Raw genomic sequence first — 25,726 nt, 5'->3', positions numbered from 1 at the left:
TTACAGAGGAAATTTTCCCTGGAGAGACTTCGGAGTGTGGACTCTATGGCATTATAACCCACTAAGGTCCCTCCTCTCCCCAACCCCTGCCCTCCCCAGGTTCCACCCCTAAATCTCCAGGAATTTCCTAATCCCAAATTGGCAACTCTATCTGGGAAGCAACCTGAACCCAGGGAATTTTGTACCTTCAGTTCCTGACTCCTGTCAGCTGCAGTAAGCACAGCAGTTACTTTTTTTGCCATCAAGTCACAGCTGACTTATGCCAACCCCATAGGGTTTTCAAGGCAAGAGAAGTTCAGAGCTGGTTTGCCATTGCCTGCCTCTGCATAGTGACCCTGGTATTCCTTGGTGGTCTCCCATCCAAAATCTAACCAGAGCTGACTCTGCTTAGTTTCCATGACCTGACGAGATCAGACTACTCTGGCTATCAGGGTCAGCAGCTACTAGCCTTTAAAAAAATTGGAAAGATCTGGTCATGGGTTGCCCAGAATAACATCTCAGAGCATTTTGGCCCTAAGGTGACCATATTGTTTCATAGTTCAAACCAGTTAAGAGGGTCAAGTAGTGGATGATTTGAAAGACCTCTACCTGAGATCCTGGAGAGCAGTTGCAAATCAGACTAGTCAGTACCAACTTGATAGATCAGTAGCCTGACTCAGTATTAGGCAGCTTCATGTGTTCAAAGATCTGCAGTGCTGCAGCTTTTGCTTCACCCAGAACTGAGGGTTCGTCCTGGAAAGAATATGACAGCCCTAGCTAAGAAGGTGATCTACATGTGATGATGTTCTACTAGGGTTGGCAGCTCCGGGTAGGGAAATACCTGGAGGTTTTGGGGGTGGAGCCTGAGGAAGGCAGGGTTTGGAGAAGGGAGGGACTTCAATGCCATAGAGTCCAATTGCCAAAGTGGCCATTTTCTCCAGGGGAACTGATCTCTACTGCCTGGAGATCAGTTGTAATAGCGGGAGATCTCCAGCCACCGCCTGGAGGATGGCAACCCTATATTCTACAAACCACATGTTCTCACTGCCTCCAGGCAATAGTCTGTATGAAAAGGGGCCTAGATTTACACAGTTTTGTCTTGCTGCAATGGTTCTAATTTCATTACAGGCTGGACGATGGGACAGCCATAAAACATGAATGCCTTTGTAATGATTCCTGAAGGACTGTTTACCAGCTACGCCTAGCCAGTGACTAACTGCTGCTTTTTATCTTTATGTACACTCTTGATGAATTCTTTGTGGAGACAGATGTTAAAGAAAGCTTCATCAACTCCCTAGTGGAGAGCGCTGGCAGCTTCTATATCTCCTATACTAATCCAGCACAAGAATGGACTCAAGAACTTTATTAGTATTACTTTTTTTAAAAAAGAATTTGATCAAAATCATGTAACACCCCAAGATACCTACATAATGGTTAGTTTAAAATAGCAACAGGACCAGTGGTGGGAGTATTTTCTTGCTTGTGTCAATACTGTAGAACTACTATGGGAGTAACAAATAAAATTTTTTGACCTAATACACTGCTAGATGTATCCACATCCTTAAGAGCCCGACATACAACAGAAGCTGAGACAGTGAAGCCAGGTTTTAGCGTATAAGAAATAAAGAAATTCACAGGAGCTTCACTGTACTAGAAGGGCTTTTAGATATTTCTTACTTTATGTTATGGTTATAATATTAGGATGTGTGATAAGTTATAATTTTATATTGACCACTGAGGAAGGCCTTTCCAGGCTGAAACGCATCTGGTCCTTTTTGGATCTCACATTGGTCAAAGAAAGATTATACATCGCAGTTGTTTATGTTTGTATATACTGAATGTGCAAGTTTTTGCCTTTACTAGGAATTTTATGCTTTTAATATACATGTGCACCTTATTAAAATTTATATATTTGTAACTTTAGCATTTTTAGCACAGACTTGCTAATGCCACTAATCTGTTCAGTCAGGGTGACCAACAAGCAGGCAGAGAGTGATGCAGACGCCAAATCAAACTCTCCCGAACACTTTTAAAAACTGATCTTCCCTGCTCACCTATTAAAAATATTTCTGTGATGATAGGTTCCAGAATATTTGCATAAAATCCAGTTTCATCCTAACTGTTCAATCCTTACCCCCCTCTGACTCCGCCCGAGAAGGGTCAGAGGCCGCCCCTTTGAAGTTTCCATGTCTGTAATCGAACATTTAGCATGCCTGCATCAGATTTCCTCTTCAAAGATGGGCTGTCTTTTATCTTGGGAAAGTCAGGTGAAAGGGATACAAATAATGCTTTCAGTTGCCTGTGATGTTATGAACCCTTGATGCAACAGACAAGGACTGAGGCACACAGAGAGCTTGGAGACCGAGCGTGACGGGGGCGGCAGATTTTGCCGTTTGCTTTCTGTGAAAGCAGATAGGTATGTCACAGCCTTGCTCTGCTCCATGAGGGAAAAGATCAAGACGGAGGGGGAGGAGGAGAAAAAGGGACAGAGCTGCAGCCAGAACACTTACTGTGGACTACGCCACCCATCATTCAAAAGGTGGAATATATGTGACTTTGTTTAAATCACTTGCCTGTGAAAAACAGTACACCTGTGGAGCTAGCAAAGGCATTGCTTTTGCGATGTGCAAGGACTACAGCTCCTCCTAGAGGCAGATAATTGCAAATGCTAAATAACACCACAATTAGCAGTTGAAAAAAGTACATTGTGCATTACCACAAAAGTGTATTACACAGGCATTGGGGGGGGGGGGATGCTGTGTGCTCTGTGTAGATATAAAAAACTTTCAATTAAACCAGAAGGTCTCACAGAGAATTCTTGAAAAGGACAAACTATAATTCAAACTGTTCCCAGATCTATACAAACAAATGGGTTAAATTGCTATATTATCCAGTTAGGAGGGTTTGAATTCTGTTAGATAAAGGCAGTCTGTTTAATATATTGCATCCCATTTCTACTTAGCCTAACTGTACACAATACAGGAAAAGCTGTCAATATTGACATATTATTCGGATTTAATAATTTGCCATAAACGCTGCTGTGAAGTCAGACTACTCATGAGAAAAGGACCACCTTGCTAGATCAACATCTTGATCTAGATCAAGTCCAGCATTCTGATCCCTACAGCAGGTGTGGTCTGGAATTTCCCCAATGGGCCACAGAAATATTTTACCCAACATACCCAGTGGTATGCTACCTCTGTAAATGGGAGCTCTACTCAGCTATAGTGATTAAAAAGCAGCTCAAATGTTCCAGCAGCATTCACGCTAATGTTAAAGCATGAGGTTGGATCCCTCCTGGAATTTCTGTGGGTGCAAGGAGGATGGGTGATTTCTGTCTTCTCTCCTCTCCCATGGGAGCCCAAAATACCCCACAACATGCTGCTCCTGAGGAATGGCGGCCCTCCAGGGGAAGTCTAGGGGGGCAATCAGAGTTCTCCTGCAGAAGGGAGGAGAATAAAATTCATGAGATTGAAATTCAATAAGAATTTGTCCAATCCTTGTGCACTAAAGTACAAACAACCTATAGCACAAGGAAGGGAATATCTGGCAAGCAAAAGGTGGTGTGGAAAATAGAGCTGTGCAAAAAAAAAAAAAAAAAAGTTCTGATAAATTTTGGGTTCAGGTTTCTTGAACCCAATTTTTGGATGGGGAAACCTGAAATAAGCCAAATACCCATACCGGTAAATGGGTATTTCAGCTTTATTTCCAGGTTTCCCATTCTCCATAGGAAAGCATTGTAAAATGTACAATGTTTTTCTATGGAGGAGGGGGGCAACCCCTTTGGGAGCCCATAAAATTGGACCCCCTGTCCCAAACTTTACCAAACTTTGGGGTCATGCAAGGAGTGTCCTTTGCAGCTACTCTGGGAATTTGGTGACTCTGTCTTGAAAAATGCCCCCCCCCCACGAGTTCTTCAACAAATCCCCATAGGGAAAAGTCTAAGCTGAAAAAGGCCAAATACTTATTCAGCTTTTTTGTCAATCGGCTATCCGTTTTAGGCTTTATTCCCAGTTTTAATATTCAGCTGAAATTAAACCTGATAGAAGCAAAAAAGGCCTTTTGGGAGGTTTATTTTCAGTTCGATTAACCCAGTATGCATACTCCTAGTGGAAAAGGATTTGAGAGCATAATACACAAGCAGAATATGAGTAAATAGTATATTACCATCCAGCATATTCTAATTTTGCCAGTTTCTTAGCTACAGTCTTTTCTGATAACTGTCCCTGTTTTGGTATTCGGAAAGACTTTGGAAGCACCTTTTTGGAGAACGATGTTAATGTGCATTTATTTCAATTCCCCACACTTCCATAATTCCCTGTCCAGATAATAAATGTTACTGAATGTATTTGAGTTTTGGCTATTTGTGTGTGTGGTTGTGGTTGGTTTACTAACACACCTGCCTCAAAAGCCAGTTCAAAAACAAACTACTGCAGAGCAAAGGAATGCAGCAAGAAAAGAAGAGTCAGTAACAGTGTATAACAGTGGGATGAGGTAGAGTTGCTCAGGCAGTGATCCGTGGTGTAAGAGTAGGGACAATCCAGTTACCGAAGCCTCCCTATTTCATTTGAGGCCTGTTGAAGGTTATACCACAACATATGCCACACACCACAGGTTTCATTACTGGAGGACTGGGTTTGATTCTCAGCACCCAGCTTCAAGAAAGGTATGAAAAGACCTGAACGTAATCTATGTATAGAAACGATCAAAGATTTGGAGAATTTGGCATAGAAGGGAAGACATAAAGGATTGGGTTTCTTGAGGAAAACTCAGAGGGAACTTGATAAATGGATATCAGATATATGGTGGAAACCACAAAGTAAGAATCTGAATACAGTTTTGGAAGACCTTTTGAATGGACAGAATGATGGATAAGGTTGCATAGAGGTGTGATGGAATAGAGCAGGTTAGGCAAAGGGGAAGAGATGACCGTGTCCTCTTGCTTTTTTTCTGAACAGAATGTTAAGAAGTATTAGATATAATGGCCCATGATGTCCTTTCCATCACTATATTTCTATTATTCTTTCATTCTATAATTGGAATGTATAGTACTACCCCTTTTCGCTGAAAAGACATTTTGTTTCAGCTGCTATGTGATATGAACACATGAACACATGAAGCTGCCTTCTACTGAATCAAAGCCTTGGTCCATCAAAGTCAGTATTGTCTACTCAAGACCGGCAGCAGCTCTCCAAGGTCTCAGGCAGGGGTCTTTCACATCACCTACCTGCCTAGTCCCTTTAACTGGAGATGCCAGGGATTGAACCTGGGACCTTCTGCATGCCAAGCAGATGCTCTACCACTGAGCAACAGCCCCTGGTATCAGGGAGAGAAATATAAATTAAGCTAAAAAAAATGACCTACTGAGACAAAACAATCCATCAGGAGACAAAAAATTGTCCGATTGTAGTTAGTCAAGTACCAGGTAGACCATGTTTCTCAGCTGATGGTTGGTTTTAAATTGTGCAAGCCTACCACAGATTTTGTGCATATGTTAGATGTCATCCTTGAAGCTCCTCATAGGCATCTTTGGGATGAACCCCTGATAATAACGACCCGGATATTACCACATCTTAGGAAACCATATTGGAATGAAACAAAGACCATGCACAGAAATCTCACATATAATTCGAGACTGAATAGATCAGGATTCAGTTTGCTGACAACAAAAGGAAGTACAAACGTGGGGAAAATTACAAACCAAAGAATCCTAATGAGAAGTCACTTGTTATTAATGGCAGCTCATATGGCAGGTCACTGGTGGAACACTAGCTTCAGACCCTGACTGAATAGATAAGAGTGCTCTGGAGCCCTGACTAGAGGACCTCAGGAGATGGTAGCACAGCCATCAGAGCTGCCACTTCGGTTCAGACAGGAGCAAGACTGCCAAGTGGAAAGATGCATGTAACAAGGAACTGGAGGCAACATTACTGGCCCATGCCAGGAGCTGCTACCTATCCAGCAGCTATCTTTCAGGGAATGGTTAAAGGCAATGGTACAGCAGGTATGGGTCTGATCAGTGCCCTGAAAGAAGACAGGAAATCTTTGGAGAAGTTTATTCATGCCACTTTGAGTTCCATGATAGAACAAAGGTGGGATATAAATGCAATCAACAACCTTTCTGCAGAGTGCTAAACTAGCCCAGTGCCTCTCTTCTGTATCCTGAAGGCCTTCACTAAGGGCACTGGATCCCTTTCTCCTATTAAGAGGTTGAAGGTAGTGGTCTACCAACCAGTTGTTGCACAAGTCACTACTGCTTCTTGAATATGCTCAAAACCAAGGTACATGAAAACCAAGAGTGCATGGCTCTTGACGCTAAAAAAAATGACAACAGAGAAAAAACTGACCCATCAATATTTTGTTGATTCTTGTGCAGATGCATGAGTCTTCTGAGACAGGAAAATGGACAAATGAAATAGGATCCAGTTGCAACTCTAAAATGATGGGGTGTTGCCACTTCTTTGGCTCCTCAAGAATTTTTCCACTGGAGCCAGGGAGCACCCAGCATATTCATAGGAATAAATGTCACACTTGCATCAGAAGGAAAAGTTCTCTGCATAAGCTTCAGAGAAGTGCTAAGATGACAGCCAAGAAATTCCTAAGCTGCTTTACGTGGTAATGTATCAGATGACTTGAAGCTCAGCATATTGGTATGAACAGCTGAGAAGAATACAGAAATAGGTAGAGAATCCTAACCAAATTTTTAAACACTTTAACTAGTGTTATATAACTATTTGAATCTTGCCAATAATTACAACTAACCAAAAAAATGTCTGCTACCCAGCAACACCTTCTGCCTCCCCCTGAAGGAAAGCAAGCTTCTAGGCCTCGATAAAATACAGGTCTAAAAGTCCAAATCATCTACTTCTTTTTGGTTTTGTAAGTCCAGTAGTACATGCAAACCAGTCCTACAGGGAAAGAAACCACCAGTAATGTTTCACTTCATGCAGCAATGTCATTCAAGTAAATTGCATATATCTGATTTGGAAATCGCTTAATTTGATTGTGATCCTCTTGGTGAGTTTTTAAAAGCAGTGAGTTGTTGAAAGAAAAAGGACTTATTGAAGTGAAAGCATACTAGCACATGTCTGAGGATAAAGGCATGGAGTAAATTGTGTGCTATTTAGAAATCAAGAGGTGCATTGGCGATAATAGTGAATGCATTCTGCATTACATTGTGCAAGCACAGATACGACATCCCTGGCAGCCACTGAATATCCTTTGTTTCTCCGTCTAAGGATATGAGTCCTTGTCTTGATTTCAGACTTCAATTTCCTGGCCAAATATTCCCACTCAGTTTCAGGACCTTTTCTGTAGAATGGTGATAACAATACTGGCCTATCGTATATGGCTGTCTTAACAGATCGCTGAAACTTGAAACAACTTGAACACTTTTTAAAAAGCAGCAGTAAAAGTATGTGCCCTTCTGGACACATTGGTAGAACTTAATCTATCAAGTAATAACAGGACACAATGGTAATTAACTGTAATTAAAAAGGTCCAGGAAACAATGGATAAATATATTAATATGGTCATCAAGCAATGCTCTAGAATCAGAGGACCACTTTTTCAGTTAATGTAATCTAGGAGTCTAGTTGAGTATGAGTGTTGGAAAGTATGCTTGGGGAAAATGAACCTTTTACTTTCAGGTATCATAAGAAGCCGCAATTAAACAGTGATCAGGTGTAAACACAGTTTGCTGTTGTACTCATGTGCACCTCTTGCATGGATCCTGGTTGAATGCTTCCTGACTTGATGAGGTTCCGATTGACGTCGGAAGGCAGGCACCCTCGATGAACTGGAATTTGTTTACTCCACACAGATGGGTATTTTAAACTGGGTTTAAAACCAAGATTTACAGTGTAATCCTCTGCCAAATTACTCCAGTCCACATTTATTGCTTTCACTGGGCTTAGAATGGAGTAACTCTGCACAAGAACGCACCCTAAGAATCTCAGGTTGTATGAAGTGAACAGACTCAACTTCAGAGGTGCCTATGTTACCCAGTTGCTCACTGGTAATTATCTGCATTCAGTTACATAACTCACTAATAAGTAGCACTCAAACCCAAATATACATACCCTGAAGGCACAGTGGCTCAAGGGGGGGAGTCATCTGCTTTGTATGCAGAAGGTCCCATGTTGAATTCTCACCATCTCCAGTTAAAAAGATCAGCTAGGAAGTTACTTTAAAAGCCTCTACCTGAGAGCCATTCTCAGTCAGAGCAGACAGTACTGACCTTGATAAACTAATGGCCTGACTCAGTATAAGGCAGCTTCATGTGTTCAGAAAATTCTCCACTAACACCTCTCCTGTCATCTCACTATTCAAGCACTCCCAATAATGCCACACTCCACCAGAAACTTTCAAATTCACTCAGATGCACTCAAATTCAATCGCTGACATCTCCAATTAAAGGATCTCATAGAGCAGCAAAGATCTTTCTCAAACTGAAAACCTGGACAGCCCTGTCAATCAAATCTGACAATTCTGAGCTAGAGGAACCAATGTCTGATATGGTACAAAGCAATTTCATAAGGTCAGTCATGCAGACACCATTCACTGGAATCAAAGAAACCCTGAAAAAAATTAAGTTTTCCAAATATATCCAAGCTCCTAATTCACTGGCCTTTCTAGAGATTATTTGCATGCTTTTTTCCAGCAGGCCTAAAAGCAAGGAAGAGTGATAATGGAGGTAGCCAAGAAGTGGCTCAACAGAACAGAACAAAAAAACATGGAAGGCAATCAGCTGTCCTGTCATTAGACCACACAAAAATAATTGTGGCCCAAGGCCCAAGCTGTTGTTAGACAAATTTCTGATAAGAAATAGGTGGCTTTCATTTCCAATCAAGGATGAATCATTAGCCTTTTCTTGCATTTAAAAGTAGAACAATTTCCAGGAGTTACTAGAACTTTTTTGAGTTCTTGTTTATTGTCTGGCTACTTAAGCCCCTGCAACAACTTCTGCCAGATATCAAGGCTGGCAGCCAGATTATTAAAAATAAACATAGCTGGCCCAAAAATCATTCATGTTTTCTAAATGTGGCAGCTTTTGCTGCCCAAAGAATACTTAACCATTAACCTTATCTCCTTCCATCCAAGAAGGGGTAAGCACCGTAAGACCTATAAAGTACACCCTCTCATCCCCAAGGAAAGCTATTCCTAGGAACAGCTGGGCTACTGGTAAAACACAGGGTCGGGGATCCCCCACTTTTGGCCCCCTCCCCGGCACTGACAAGGGTCTTAACAGGTTAGGATTGCCAACCTCCAGGTCGTGCCTGAAGATTTCCCGCTATTACAATGGATCTCCAGCCGATAGAGATCAGTTCCCCTGGAGAAAATGGACACTTTGGCAATTGGACTCAATGGCATTGAAGTCCCTCCCCTCCCCAAACCCCACCCTTCCTCAGACTCCACCCCCAAAATCTCCAGGCATTTCCCAACCCGGAGCTGGCAACCCTATACCAGGAGCAAAATGAGGCCTAGGCCTCAACGCTGTTGGTGCACTGATGTCATTTCCAGAAGTCTTGTCATAATGGCACTGACAATATGGGAGATTCTCAGATATTTGGGCAAAACTCTATGGTAAAAACAGCTTCTTCTAAAGAGTTTTTGCTCAAATACTATAGCATCTCCCTCATCGTCGGCAATGTGATGATCAACACGCCAACGGCATCAAGGCCTAGGCCTCAATTTGCGCCTAGTAAGACCCATCCACCCCTTCCCCTGCTGGTTGCCAGGGGGTATTTGGCAAACCTAAAAGAAGCAGAAGGACAGGTCTGTGCAGGTGAGAAAAAAAGATATGTACTTACAAGGTAATCCAAAACAGAGTTTCACACTTCTAAACTCATTTATTTCAGTGGATTCACTGCTTAGGATTGCACTGTTATTACTTTACATTGTTTTGCTTAACACAATATTGAATTATTTTTCTGTTTTAGTAACAGGGTCATACAGTCTTATGCCCCACATTTTCACTGCACGGTGCACTATTTTTACAGAGGTCAGTTATTTATGTAATGGTTGGTAATATCTCAGAATAATTTACCTGTTTATTTCCAACACATGCACTCCATATTTGCTTTCAATTCTGTATTTTCCGGGCTCACTCGCAGGGGTAATCAATTCTTCATTTTTATACCTGACAAAGGAATAGAAAACACACTGTGCTGGTAAACAAATGGCAACAGTAAATAAGGTGGAATTAGTGCTGTTTGGACACAAAAGGAAAAGAACACAGGCTCTTTGCTCAGCTTTTAATGACCTTCTGTGGATGAATAGAAAATAAATGACACTATCGGAACAGAGAAGAAATGATGACTTACTGTAAAATTCTTCTTACTGGCCCTTTTCTCAGGACTGTCCCTCACAAGGCAATCTAATTAGGCTTTCTGTAGCTTGAATAGTTGTGTAGAAAAGAAAATTCAACAGGGTCAGCGCTTATCCTTCCATGGCAAACCTCTACCTGCTGTAATTACCTCTTCTTTGCATGTAAAGGTACAGTTCTTTCTAATTGCACCCATAGCACTGCATGTAGTTGTGTGAATTTTCACATGGAAGGGGAAATCACGTCTCTCTAGAAATTGCCAGAAACTCTATGATAAAACCATGGAGTTTGGACTAGTTATAGAGAGGCATGACATCACTTCCAGCTGTTCCCAGAAGTGACATAATACTGTTGCTGACAGCTGCCCCCATGTCCCCACCCTTCCCAGTCTCTGGCTGGTTGCCAGGCCAGACATGGCAGCCCTAGCATAGCCTCATGGGCAGACAGTTGAGGTAATTACCTCTCCATGGGGTTATATGCCCAACACAGTCAGGGCTTTCAACAGCCACCATGGGCCCCTAGACAAAGGTTTCCTTTTGGCTCTCATTCACAACCAAGAACCAGCCTATACATCATAAGAAAACAGGTCACATGATTTGCCCGGATCAATGGGCTCTAAAGTTTAAGTAATCAAGAAGGATCCTTTCTATTTGGATTCATGGATTCCCTCTCTTCCTCCCTGTCTGACACCTTTCGGGGGGGCGGGGAAGTGACCAGAGTTATATAGCATGGTAAGGGTGCTTAAAAAACAATATCTACCCCCCCCCCATACACTCAGAGGAATTTACAGGAATAGGAATACAGTGTCAATAACAGGTCAGACAGGAGGTATTATATTTGTTATTATAAACCATAATGTAAGTCCATGGGCCAAAACGCATGGTCGCTTTATCCTCCTTTAATCGCTGTTTTAGCCAGGATCGAACCCACATTAGGCGAAATGCATGTGTTCGATCCTGGCTGAATCCTGGCTGAAACAGGGATTAAAGGAGGACAAAGTGACCATGCGTTTTCGCCCCATCACTCCTGCCTCACTAAGACAGTACACTTGCTTAATGAATTTCTATCACATGATCTTTTAAGTGATAAAGGCCACAAACAGGTCATTACTGAGAGAGAAAGTGAACAGAACGTTTTGCACTTGAATGAGAGACTGCTACCTAGATTATGTGGGAGGTTAGAATAGAAAATATAAGATGTCACCTATTCTAAGTAATTACAAGAAAGAAGATCTGTCCTAAGGACTGCCTTGTGAGGTTGGGCAGGTTCACACATGCATATACATCACTGATGTCCTTTCACTAAAAGCCTGATCAACAAATATGAAACTGCTCCATTGAAAAGTATTTGAAATGTCTGGTGCTGCATGAAAGATGTTTGAAAGAGCTTGTGCCCTTTGATTTGCGAAGGCCGATTTCATGCACGCCCTTTATTACTGCATGAATGCTGCAGGGACTGAGTGACATCATAGGCATACGTGTATTTGCCCTGAGGAGGGAGAGATTTATAAAGATTCCTTATTAAGATCTGTTTTACTTAAGGACACACCAGATCTCATCCACTTCTATACAAGACTGAAAGAAAGAAAAATTCTACTAACTCCCTCTGCTCTATAAACAATACCAATAATACCAACTGAATCTCATTTTCTTAGATAGACTTACAGCATTTATCCTCATATTTTCAACCAGATACAGTAATATTTGGCTGCTATCTGCCTTTATTAAAATTAATAGTAGTTTTGCCTATTCATTTGTTTAGAAGTAATGTAAGACATTAGAATACATGCTGTTTGAAAGACTGTATGGTACACTTCCTCTTGCTTTTTCCTAGGCAATTGGATTAGCGTGAAATACATTTGAATTCAAGAGTGTTGATATTTTAAGTTAAGAGTTCTGCAATATCCAGTGTGAGTTTGCAGCATAGAGTTTGCAGCAAAAAACCTTCTGCTCCTTTAACTGCAGTTTCAACAGAAGCCATTCAGCATTCCGTGGAGGATTATAAAAGGTTTTTTAACATAGCCATTAAATATGTGACACTGAATAGCTGAGCTACAGATACCAAATGAACAAAGCTTAACAGCATTTTGAGATTCTTGGAAAGGATCAAAGCCTTACCATTGTACAACAGGGGTGGGAAATCCTTGGACAGTGAAAAATAGCTTCACAGACATCTTTTCCCAAACAGTATGAGACCGGAGCCGTACCAAAATTTCCGGGGCTCGGCTTATTGTCTCTTCCACAGCATATCTTTCCAGAGCCATCTTTTCTTCTACCTGTGATGTAACAGGGACAAAAATAAAGCAGATATGGAAGAGAATGGGTTAGTTGTGATTTACGGATAAAGAAAAACAAATAATTGTTGGGTTTATGTAAGCCTGAAAGTGAACTGATCTAAAATAGAGATTTAGAAATATGCCCTGTTATCAGGAAAATCTGAAGGATCTGGGACTTTCATTTCAGATAAAATATGACTAAGGGATACAAGATACAGATTTCAACATTTTAGCAACAAGTGGAGAAAGCAAAGAGAGAATTTTGTCTCTGCTTCCCATGACACTAGAACTGGGGCACCCAATGAAGCTGATGGGCAATAGCTTCAGGATGGATAAAAGGATGTTTTTCTTCATTCAACGAGTGATTGAATTGTGGAATTCATTGCCAGTGGGGCGAGTGATGACCACTAGCATGCATGGCTTTAAAATGGGGTTAGACTGATTCATGGAGGACAGGTCTATCAGTGGCTACTAGCCATGGTAACAAAAAGGAAGAAGAATGGGTTTTTATACTCCACTTTTCTCTACCATAAGGAGTCCCAAAGTGGCTTACAATTGCCTCCTTGCATGCATACATACTAGGCACCTTGTGAGGTAGGTGAGGCTGAGAGAGTTATGAGAGAACTGTGACTTGCCCCAGGTCACCCAGCAGGCTTCATGTGGAGAAGTGGGGACTCAAACCCGGTTCTCCAGATTAGAGTCCGCCACTCCTAAGCTCTACATAGGGTTGCCAACTGCCCGGTTGCGGTGGGCAATTGCCCGCCAATCAACCGGGCTGCCCACTGACCAGCTGATGGTCAGCAGGCAGAAGCAGAAAGGGAGGAGCAATCCCCCCCCACATGCTCCCGGGAATGCTCCAGTCTCCCTTTCCAAACTGCCTGCTGGATCAGTCCAGATCTGGCTTGCCATTTGGAGAAGGAGGCGAGAGCCCTCCAAGACCTGCTGTGCACACGCTTTGACTCCACAGGGTGTGCACATAGCAGGGCTTTGAAGGCTCCAGCCTCCCTTTCCAAGCTGCATGCCAGATCGGTCCTGATCCAGCTTGCAGCTTGGAGAAGGAGGCAAGAGCCGTCCTCCTAGCCCTGCTGTGTGTGCTCTCTGGCTCCCCAGAGCGCGCACACAGTGGGGCTTAGAAACCAAAAGTGGAATCAGGAGCACGCAGGAATCCCTCCACCCAGCCCTGCCCATAAGAAGCTCCTGCCCAAGGTAAGTGGGGACCTGGCAACCCTAGCATTACACCACGCTGTCTCTCAGAGGCAGTAAACCTTTGAACACCAGTGTTAGAAGGCAAGATCAGGAAGAGGCCGTGGCTTTTATGAGTGTTTTCTGGCTCTCTAAGGCAAGTGGTTGGCTGCTGTATGAGGGCCTAACTATACAACAGATGTGAGGAAAGCCAACTCACACTTACACATACCATCAGGGGAATCGCCTTACAAATGGCTCTGTGGTTCAATGCAGCTCCACGCTTGTAGCGCTCAGAACCACTCCAAGTGAACTGTGGGTCTTTGAACAGTAAATAAATGGAGCCACTCCAAGTGTGGTAGCAGCTGGTAAGCTGAGTGCCCCAATGATATATGTGACTGCAAGTCAGGGGAGCCCTATTCCATAATGTTCCACATCCCATAGCAAGACTCTGAAACAAGATGTTCAACTACAAAGGATCACTGGTCTGACCCATCAGGGCATTTCTTACATTTATTTGCCTCTGTCTGTTGTGTTGATAAAACGTTTCATCTCACTCATTTTTCTTTATTTCTTTAGAATATTTCTATGTCCCCTCTTTTGAGTCCTGTTCAAGGCAGTTTACAGTTAAGAATCTAGTGCTGGTGTTCCTAATTGATTTGGGTTTCTCATTCTATTTCAAAATCACTGTCATGTGATATGCCTGTTATACATATAATAAGTCAATATGGATATTTAAGGTGAAACAAAAACAGCATAATGTAACAGAAAATGGCATGAAAATGGAGATTAGTGGGTTTGATTGGCACAAGGGTGAAATTACAATAAAATACTGTTGAAACCAAGAGACTGTGAAAGTCAGTATCTCTCCTAACATGGAATGTTTGGTCTTACTTAAGCACGGAACAAAGATGCATTTTACAGTACCATCCTCTGTATGGTGACTTTATCCAGTTGTTCTCTTGCAAGAAGTCTGGCTGAGCGAATCTCTTCTTCCAAGGAAGCCAGCTCATTAGTAAACCGGATTCTTCTCTGTTCACTTGAATGAGAGGTTTGCTCATGACTTCTGCATGACCCAAATAAAAACTATTTAGGACTTAGCCTCAATACTTTCATACTACCATTGAAATACTGTAGCAATCAGGTGACGGCTATGAAGTACCATTAGCAGCATTAAGGAGATGCCAATCCTGTATCATGAACTACTTTACTCTCCTGTTATATTGTAACAAAAAACTCAAGGAACAGACCAATACATCTTTGTATTTCTTTTTCTTCCCTTTGCTGGTATTGACTGGAATAATGCTACTAGGGCCCAAGACACTTTTTGTTTGTTTACAACAGAAATGAGATATGGTTCCTCTAAGGTAGGGCTGTCAATTCGGTTCGGCCCGAACTGAAAATCAGCCGAATTTCCCCTGATTCGGTGGTTTTTAGTTTGGGAGGAACCGAACTCAAAACTGGCGGGCAACCGGGGGGGCCGAATTCAGCGAGTTCGGGAGTTCGCGAATAAATTCGGCAAATTCGGCCGTCAGTAAGCAGCATAACCGTCAGTAAGCAGCATTCTCCTCCCCCGGCCAATCGGTGGGCAAGCTGGGTCTTCTTCTGGCCAATCAGTCAGGATTGAGTACTGGAGGAATCAGCTGATGTGCGACCCGGCCAGGGAGAGAGAGAGAGAGAGAGCGAAATCCTCGTGTGTGTGTGTGGGGGGTGCTTGTGCACATTCGCTCCATTCTGTGGCTGCAGGGGGTGTATTTTTTGGGGTACAGACACAAAACTTTCACTGGAGCTTCAGATGAAGCTTCTTAAGGTACCCCCCAAGTTTTGTAAACATTGGGTCAGGGGGTCCCGAGATATGGGCTCCCCCCTTTTTCTTTCCATGGCTGCAGGGGGGCGCATTTTTGGGGGTACAGATCCCAAACTTTGAGCGGAGTTTCAGACCAATGTTCTTAAGATACCCCCCAAGTTTTGTAAACATTGGGTCAGGGGGTCTCGAGATATGGGCTCTCCCCCTTTTCCCTCCCCCCCTTTTTCCATTTATGTGGCTGCAGGGGGCGCTTTTTTGGGGATATAGCCCCCAAACTTTTAGCATAGCTTCAGTCAATTATTCTTAAGATACTACCCAAGTTTTGTAAAGATGGGTTCAGTGGGGGCAGAAATATCGCCTCCCCCCCTTTTCTCTTTCCATGGCTGCAGGGGGCGCATTTTTGCAGGTGCAGATCCCAAACTTTGAGCAGAGTTTCAGACCAGTGTTCTTAAGATACCCCCCAAGTTTTGTGAACATTGGGTCAGGGGGTCCTGAGATATGGGCTCCCCCCTTTTTCTTTCCATGGCTGCAGGGGGCGCATTTTTGGGGGTACAGATCCCAAACTTTGAGCGGAGTTTCAGACCAGTGTTCTTAAGATACCCCCCAAGTTTTGTGAACATTGGGTCAGGGGGTCCCGAGATATGGGCTCTCCCCCTTTTCCCTTTTCCCTGTTGGGATGAATGGATCAGATCCTGTGCATCTTCTCCAGAGCAAAACGTTCCGGCCCTAATTGGAATCATCTTGGATTACAAGTCCTCTCTTCAGCCCCTCTTGATGGAACAGAAGACAGCCACAGTAAGACCCCTTTGGGGGCTTTAATCTATAATTTTTCTCCTGTGTATGTGTGTGTGGGGGGGGGAAAGCAGAGTCTGTGTGTGTGTGGGGAGGGAGCAGTTTCTGTGGGTGGGGGGGAAGCCAAAGGGGGCTTTCGTCGGTTCTGCCTGGGGTGTGTGTTCCCCCTCGAGTCTCTCGCTCCCTGGTTTGAGGGGGGAGGTTTCAGTTGTGTGTTGCAAAGGTGTTGTTTAACAAGGTTGTGTTTGCAGTTGTTTTGCTAATTTCTCAGCTGTTGTCGGGGCTGGGAGCTTTGTGCATGGGCGGCAAGCTCTGCTGAGAGATGCACATTAAGGGTGGGGGGGACCCCTTTCAGGCCCATATCTCAGCCCCCCCTGACCCAATCTTTACAAAACTTGGGGAGTCTTTCAATAAACGTCCTTTGAAGCTCTGCCAAAAGTTTGGGACCTCTAACCCCAAAAATGCTCCCCCAGAGCCACGGAAAGGCGCGATTGTGTTTTTAATGGCTTTATTCGGCCAAATTTTCTTCCGAACTTTGAATTCCCGCCGAATTGAAAGGATCCGAAGTGGGGGAGTTCGGACTTCGGCACGTACCGAACCCACAAGGGCCAAATTCGGCCGAATCCGAACTGTACCGAATTTTTTTTTTGACAGCCCTACTCTAAGGATCTGTTTCAAACATCCATGAGAAACAACCCCCCAAATCTAATTCATGTATGCATTTTCCAAGGGTCGAGCAGAGGTTAAACAGAGTTTAAAACAATTCCAATCAAGAATTTCAGCCCCCTCTCCCAAAAAGGGTTCATTCACTTACACCTCTCTTTTCCCTTCTAAATAAGTTACCAAGCTATAGCAAGAGATGGCCTTTGCTTCTCAACTTCCCCTCCCATTTTCTTTCCCTATCAACAAAGAACATGATTATCACTAACAGCCCTTTTGTTTAGTCTGAAGAAAGCCAGGTTGTCTGTCTGCATTCTGCAAGGACAGATGAATGATAGTGGTAGCCTTACGGTGACAGCCTGGTAAGAGCATGTAGTGGGATTTGGACACTTTATCGGACATGGTTTAAGCACCCCTAATGTATGCTGTGTTTTATTTTCAGTTCTTCAACAGCCATCACTAAGAATGGTGGCACGCCTGCACGAAGAGTCTGGAATCACTTCAAGACCTCATGAGTCCTTTACAGGTTACTGAAAAATACAATTTCAGATTTCTGAAACACCAAGAGTTAAATTAGCAGTCTAACAGTCAAGTGTAGCCAACATATTTCTAGATCAGAGTAGAGGTCAACTAGGATTGCCAGTTCCAGGTTGGGAAATACCTGGAGATTTTGGGGGTGGAGTCTGAGAAGGGCGGGGTTTGGAGAAGGGAGGGACTTCAATGTCATGAAGTCCAATTGCTGAAGTGGCCATTTTCTCCAGGGGAACTTATTTCTATCACCTGGAGATCAGTTGTAATAGTGGGAGATCTCCAGCCACCACCTGGAGGTTGGCACCCCTAAGATCAACTCACATCTAACATGTGATAAAAAAAATCACCTGGAATATAGATAGGAGACACAAATCCCCACAGTTCTTCAAAGGGGAAATTCATCTCGCCTATAGTTCGTGTACCATGTTTTGTATCGTTAATCAGGCCCATAAGTTAAATACCTAAATTAAGTTGAGTACCCAGCTTGCTGGGGGCAAGGGGAAGGTGACTGGGGAAGGCACTGGCAAACCACCCCATAAGCATTTGCCATCCATTCATTACAATCTTGGTTTTGCCAATAGGTAATTTGAGATCTTTAACTTGTGTGAAGGGGGGGGGAAAATGATGATGTCTCCATAACTGTACCTTTCATAATACATAGTGTTCGTGTTCCTGCTGTATTTGTTGTACAGTACGTCAGTGGGCATACAGCCACTCACAAAACTGGAGTAGTGTTGTCAGCATATTTATTATAGGAGTACATCTCTTGGCTGAAAGTGAGAAGTCACTTTAAACCCCCTGGTGATAAATAGGATGTGAGGGAGATAACTATATTATGAGTAAGTTGCCGAAATATACGGTTCAGGCATTTAGCAAGACCATAGTACGTTTGCTGAAGGCGGGGGGGGGGGGCTTGCAGTGAGCACTGATTCCCTTTTTGCTCCACTTTTTTAAAGTATTTTTCAGTACTGGCATATGTCACTATGAGATTTATGACGCATCCAATGCTTTGGTATCCCAGATTTAATACATCAATAAAGAACCTGATAAAATAGAAGTGCCTAATCATGTTGATGCCCTGACCTGGATGGCCCAGGCTAGCCTGATCTCGTCAGATCTCAGAAGCTAAGCAGGGTCAGCCCTGGTTAGTATTTGGATGGGAGACCACCAAGGAATATCAGGGTTGCTGTGCGCTGGCAAACCATCTCTGTTAGTCTCTTGCCATGAAAACCCCAAAAGGGGTTGCCATGAATCGGCTGTGACTTGACAGCACTTCACACACACACAATCATGTTGATAACTCTGCCAGTAACCCTGAACTTTCAGAAAAATGTTAAAGATTTTTTTTAAGGTGGGCTAGATTTGAAGACTTTGTTGTCCTCCAGTCAGCCACTATAAATGGTCCCGGTATAGATTTGGTGATGTGTACGACAGCATAATTCTCCAGGACTACAGAGATAAAATGATATTCCGTGTTGAAATTAAAGAAACCAGAGATGTGCTGTCTGGTCAATTCTGTCTAGTAAATTCAAATCAGCTCTTAAAAGTCTGTGTAGCTTCATGGTCATGAATGTCTCTTTCCTCTGCCCATTATATCTCCGTTTTCCTCTGATATTCTTTCCTCTGGCCTTCTCATTCATTTGATGAACTGCCTTTTTCTAGAGCTCGCCTTTTTCTAGCCCTGTCCTCGTTCCACTGCATCTCTCTTGGCTTTCAAGGGCCCCTTTCTCCTTCTTTTTCTGGCCCCTACTATTTCCCTTTAGAATAAGAACAGCTTAGACAGTGACAACCAGCCAGAGATTTCTTCTTCTACCAGCCACCCTGTGACATTAAGACAACTCAACCAATCATTGCCAGATGATTCATCACCACTCCCATGACAAAAACTCTGAGTTCATTACAGTAAGAGCATTGCTGAAATAAGTATTACCTTTTCTGGTATTCCTGTGACTCTTCAGATGAGCCATGAAACCTCCGGGCACAAAGTCGACAGGTTGTTTTTCCTAGGCTGGAAGATGTGTCATAGGAAACTGCCTGTCTAGAAGCAGCCCTTCAAAAATCAAAGAAATAGCAACTGAATGTAATTTGGAGTTGGGGTTTCTATTTCTTCCTGGGCTCATAGAATACTAGTCATAGGTTCATTTGTCTATGCACAAGTTTAGAATTCTCCTCTGCTCAGCAATGTAGAAGAGGGAAAAAACTGGTCAGGTATCTAGAATGATTACAGCTGTAAAAGAAGTGATCTCAGACTACAGTTGCCAAGTCCCCCCTGGCCACTGGCTTGGAAACGCCTGGAGATTCAGGGCGGAGCCTGGGGAGGACAGGGACCTCAGGGTCTACCTTCCAAAGCATCCATTTCCTCCAGAGGAACTGATCTCTGTAGTCTGGAAATGAGCTGTAATACAGGAGATCCCCAGGTCCCGCCTGGAGGCTGGCATCCCTATCTCAGTCAGCTTAGATGAATAAAGGGCCTACATTCATTTAACGATGTCAGAATTTAAATTGAGAAGCTAAAGAGATCCTTTTGTTAGCCTGAATTTGAATTGAGAACTTAATGAGCTCCTCTCCAGCAAAGAAATATTGTTCAAATAATCTGGTCATGTAGAATATGCAGAAGGTCACAAAGGACATCTCAATGGGAAAAGGTTTTCCATTAGCTCTTCTGAACTATTCAGATGAGGACGAAAGTGTCTTCTCAAGTATGTGATATGACACCAACATTAGCAAGGCTCCCTTTCTCTCCCACGAAAGCATGACAAAAATTATGAACAAAATACTAAATTACCTTTTGGGGGGCAATGCTATGCTATAGGGCCTCGAGGCATAGCTTTTACGGCCACAGCATCTCTTAATCGGGCCCTGCTAATTGTGGAGCTTTTGGGTTATTCAGTGACCTTGTTGGTGTTGCATCCAGGTCAGCCGGGTCCAGTTTCTTTCCCTCTCCCATCAATGCTGAGCATAAAAACCTTTGCAAGGCATCCAGGCATCACTTAAGTAACCTTGGGTGGCACAACAGTACTGGAACCCTTAAACGAAATCCTATGACCCAGTGAGTTTGTGCCAATGATCAGTTGGGACATTAGCAAAGGCATGCACAACCTGTGACAATCAAGCCAAATGCAGCCTACTAGTCATGAATTGTGACCACTCATGCTCTGATGTGTGTGCACATGCACAGACACACATGTCATGGCTGAAGTCCCATACAGCCCATGAAAAAAGAAGGTTTATCACATTGCAGGTGAGCCCCTGTGTATAGCTGGTGGCTCTTATATGGATTCATGCATCAAAAATTGGCTTGTGTTAGGCCAAACAGAGTTCTGAAAAGTCGTTTACCCAGAAGGGTAAAAAGTGTAGTACTTACTTCCTTGCTGCATATTCCTGGAGCAAATATCGTGTCTCAATGTTGCGATAGGATTGATCAAAGTGCTTGTGCCTCTTTTGGTAGAATGGCAGTCTCCTAGATGACATGTTGGAATCTGTTGCTGCTTACAGCACCTATAAATTAAACAGCAGCAATTCTATTTAGCCAAGGCTTTCAAAGCCACTTTGTTGTTTTCCCTTACAACTCCATACTGAAGTGGGATGCACCTCCAAAAATAAGTGGCTTAGATCCGGAGTGCCCATCACTGTGTCCATATAACAACAAGAACATGATGGTTGAATGGATTAAATAGTTAGGTCCTTATGCTAAGAGCATAAAACCCTACTACAGAGTAAGTAGATTTGCAGTGCTTCCTTGAAAGAGTCATACCGTTTGCAGTCAATGGATTTAGAAGGGTGTAAATCCATTTAGGTTTGCACTGTTAGTATGCTATTTTAAAGATGTTCAGCATATGACGAAACATAAGACATGGCAAATTTATAATCCAGGAGGGAACTGATACTGAAGGCCTGTGAAATGGTCCTTGTTCTCTTATGACTTACACAAAATGTCTTCTCTGAAAAATACTGTTTGACTTGATGCCAAAAAATATAAGGGTTTTGGTGACTAATTTATGATACATAATACAGTAATGCATATTATGGCTTGATAATAGAGTCAAAAGTCCCAAAGCCACCTAATGACTTAGTCCCATGAAGCCACAGAATTTAAATTAGCCAGGACTTATACTAAATGTGGAATCCCACCCCCCTCCGCTCACTTCACAGTCATTCTTCTCTGGAGATTTTCAGCATGATTGCTGAAAATCGCTCCTGCTGAAAATCACTGGGAAGCCACAGCATTTTTTTTGTTCTACTCCATTGGTGTAATTATATATTACTTAATATATTACTACTTTAGCGATATATAGGGTTTCCAACCTCCAGGTAGTAGCTGGAGATCTCCCGCTATTACAACTGATCTCCAGCCGATAGAGATCAGTTCACCTGGAGAAAATGGCCACTTTGGCAATTGGACTCTATGGCATTGAAGTCCTTCCCCTCTCCAAACCCCACCCTCCTCAGGCTCCACCCCAAAAATCTCCAGGTATTTCCCAACCTGGAGCTGGCAACCCCTAGCGATATCTCTCTCTATCTCTCTCTATCTCTATCTGGGAAGGGCTGTGGCTCAGTGGTAGAGCATTTGCTTGGCATGCAGAAGGTCCCAGGTTCAATCCCCAGCATCTCCAGTTAAAGGGCCCAGGCAAGTAGGTGATGTGAAAGACCTCTGCCTGAGATCCTGGAGAGCTGCTGCCTGTCTGAGTAGACAATACTGTCTTTGATGGATCAAGGGTCTGATTTAGTATAAGGCAGCTTCATGTATTCATGCATGTATCACTAAAGTATTAATAAATTAAGCATTATATCATTAAATCAGCACAGTAAAGCAAAATAAATAATCCTGGGGCTTGCCGCCAGAGAGGGGAAGCTGGCTCTATTACTGAGATATTTATGCTACCAACTAAAATGTCTTCTTTGGAAGGACTTGGATGAGGGCCGCAAAAATGACAATGAGCGGGGAAAGAGAAAACCCGAAATGGTGACTATTCACGAATTTTGCCTCATTTTGCTTCACGGTGGGTCCGGGGCAACATTTTAAATTGCGATAAAACAGGATTCTGAAACCGCGGAACAAGTGTATGTCTGCTGCACGGTGACCCCTGAAGGGCATACAATTCATGAATAACAAAAAAGGCTATGGGGCTTTTTTCAGAGCAAAGATTTCTGACACAAACATAGGGTGCAATGTTTATGGAAAATAGACATAGAAAGAAACAGACAAGCAAACTGACAGTGAGTCTACAAATCTATGAGTGTGATCCAGCAGGACCACCTTTTATAAGCTGAGTGACATTCTCAATAAATGGCTAAATGCAGTTCCAAATGCAGGCTATATTTATATTCTGGCAGAGAGTCATTGCTTGATTGGCATTACAACTTTAATCCAATGTGTCAGAAAGAGGTATGGCCTCATGAGCATCTTTCCGCTTAGAGTGACAGATAAACCTCATCAGGAGAAATGTATTCATTATGAGGGCCTGTCCCATTCAAAAGACTGACATAGCAGCGTGCACATAATTCACAATTAGTTGGATTGTGACAGCGTTAACGGACAATTTTTCATCTCTGAAAAAAAAAATGCCTGGAACTATCAGTCTTTAACACCAAGTTCGGTTCATCGTCATTAGGAAAGCATGGAGAAATGCCTTTACTAGCTGTACCATCTTGTTATGGATAATTTCCCCCTTCCTGTTCTAGTACTGATAAAATCTGGGTGCGGCTAAAGGCATGGGCATGAGCCACAGGGCAAGAACCAAACATCTCTCAGCCCTTTGGTTTGCAGCCCAGGTGTTCAGAAAAGCCAGTGTGTAATTCCAGGACCACCACAATATATCGTCTGGTGTTGTGCAGCTGTTTGGGTCAATTTCGGATCCCTCTGAGGAGAAAAGCAAGGTACAAAACTTTCAATAAATCAATGAGGCCCATTATATCTTTTTCACTTATGTCATCACATAGTTTTAACATAGAGAAATAATATTTAGCCTGATGCAAGGGTCCATAGCTTTCACACTTTTTCCCCAAAGTGCTTTCTGTGCAGATGATGCATAATGCTAACAGGTTTTATCGTTCTGATGATGCAGAAATTCGTATGTTGATGACACAGATGCACCATGAGCAAATATATCAATTTTTAGATTGTGATGCTACTGTAAGAACTCTGTTCGATTTCATTTCTTTTCAGCATGGGTCTGTTGTATGCATTTTTAGAAATACATGTTTATTGACAATGATGATGATTTCTGTGGAATGCATTGCTTAAGTGCCAGTGCAAATACAAAGGTTCTGAGAAAGAAAATAAGGTCATTATTTAGGAGCCTTTGGGAACTTTTTCTGAGTACAATTGGTATTATGAGATTTTTTTTCTTCTCAAATATTGTAGCAATTTACTTTGCTTTCACGATGTTGTATTATTGATGCTATTTTGGGATATCGGTGACCATTCACTGTTATTTGTTCTTGGAGTCTGGCAGTCAGAGATATATTACCTCTGAATGACCAGACTCCTCTTCTCCGCAACCAGTCACCACCTCTGCTTTTTAACAAATGATCCTCTACTGAAATGATCCCCTTATTTTCTCATCTATTGCCATATATCACCTGTTGTCCAGGCAGGAGTGATTGCTATGTAAATTTTCTCACATTCTTTGTCACACAGAACAAATTTTCTAACTTCTCCAAAATCCTTCAGAACAATCTTTATCTGGGGGGGGGACACTGCACAGCTGTTCTGCCCCTCATTTAACAGTGTTTTCTCCTGATTGGAACGCTTATGGCAAGCTATCTAATGAGACCTGTCACTGGCCAGTCCCAGAGTCTACCTGCATCTTCTTCTGCTCCCACCTACTGGAGAAAGGAGCTAGGGAATCTGGACTTTAAATAACCATATTAGCCCAGAGGACACTGCAGATCAAATGAATGACTGTTCCTTCCTGTCATCTAGCCACTGAATTCACAGAGAGGTTTTTTCCCTCCAAAAAAGATAAAACTTCTGTACTTTGTAACAAATGTTCACTTATATGAAGATGCCATGCTTTATAAATTATGCATTACTTCCCATATTCTAATGTTCCCTTTTGTCTTCCCTGCCTGATTCTGTCCTGAGTCTCATCTATAATTAGAATATGAGCCTTCTGAAAAGGTCTTGTTAAATTCCATGTAAAGTGCTTAGCTTAAAGTGCTGTATAAATCACCATCATCATAAAGCATGATTTGGTTTGATCAATGTTAACTGCTTTCTGTAGGTGGCAGGCTTCCCACTGAATCAGAACTAAACTAATTCTCAAACATGGTGTTAAGGGAATCTGACTGCAGTATTGGTGTGCGTTAAATCCAAATCCTTTTGCTGGGAACCAAAGACTCCTTGCCATTGGACAAAGATTCTTTCCATCTGAGAAAAGGACTCAATTCATGACAGAATCTTTCGATCCCTTTGGGGGGGTTGAATATGGAGGTATCGATTTAAATCCCGATTATATAATCACATTCTACCTATTTAGATTCAACCAAAATTGTAATTGGATCTGCTAGTTCATCGGTTTTAGTCCTAAATAGCTAGGTTGCACTGCCATAAGCAGATGAGCATACATGACAGACTACACTAAAGGTGACTGTTACTCTGGTGCCCAAGCCCATTTCAAACTTGGAAAGAAACTCTGGGAATTTTCCCTTAGGTCATCTTCCATCAGGATATGACATTGGTGCATTGGTTCCACTAAAAATTCTGCACCGTGTACAGAAGAAACATGATAGTCATCTCTTAATGAGGGATGTAATGCCAACTACATTTCTCAGACAGTTGCAGAAGAAAATGCCTCCTAAAGAAACAGAGAAGTCCTAACACCTTCACTGACTTTTCTTTAAACCACTGCACAGAGTTTTTGGCCTTGGCTGCATGAAAATAATAGGCCCAATAATAATCTAGCTTGAGCCCCCAAATATTTCACATCTGTGGTTTTCTAACTAGCTTGAGGGAATATTAGTTAGTCATTTTCTTGAATACGAAGATTTCAGTTAGAAAGGAACATTCAACTTAAGGATTTATATATTTATATCTAAAAGACATTCTTAGATGTATCTAGTTACAAAGAAATGTCTGTTGCATGCAGTCAGCCATTTTGTATAGCTATGCTATTAACATATTAAACCAAATCTTTAAACCCAATTAGCGTCAAGTGCCAGTTTGAAACAC

At 42.6% G+C, this 25,726-nt stretch overlaps 1 protein-coding gene across 1 annotated transcript in view; it reads right to left on the bottom strand.

The window, feature by feature from the left end:
* Nucleotides 1-25,726, bottom strand: part of MYOM2 (myomesin 2) — a 96,405-nt gene that overhangs the window by 62,682 nt on the left and 7,997 nt on the right. The window contains exons 2-6 of the mRNA XM_056856264.1: nt 20,918-21,051; nt 19,484-19,603; nt 14,691-14,829; nt 12,424-12,581; nt 10,028-10,120 (exon numbers count right to left, since the gene is read on the bottom strand). Coding sequence (XP_056712242.1) covers nt 10,028-10,120; nt 12,424-12,581; nt 14,691-14,829; nt 19,484-19,603; nt 20,918-21,024 — 617 coding nt within the window. The 5' untranslated portion in view covers nt 21,025-21,051. The remainder of the gene's footprint in view (nt 1-10,027; nt 10,121-12,423; nt 12,582-14,690; nt 14,830-19,483; nt 19,604-20,917; nt 21,052-25,726) is intronic.

The sequence above is a fragment of the Euleptes europaea genome, chromosome 10 (genome assembly GCF_029931775.1).
Source record: "Euleptes europaea isolate rEulEur1 chromosome 10, rEulEur1.hap1, whole genome shotgun sequence".
NCBI lineage: Eukaryota > Metazoa > Chordata > Lepidosauria > Squamata > Sphaerodactylidae > Euleptes > Euleptes europaea.
The sequence above is the reverse complement of the archived record's forward strand: the minus strand, read 5'-3'. Positions and strand labels throughout refer to the sequence as shown.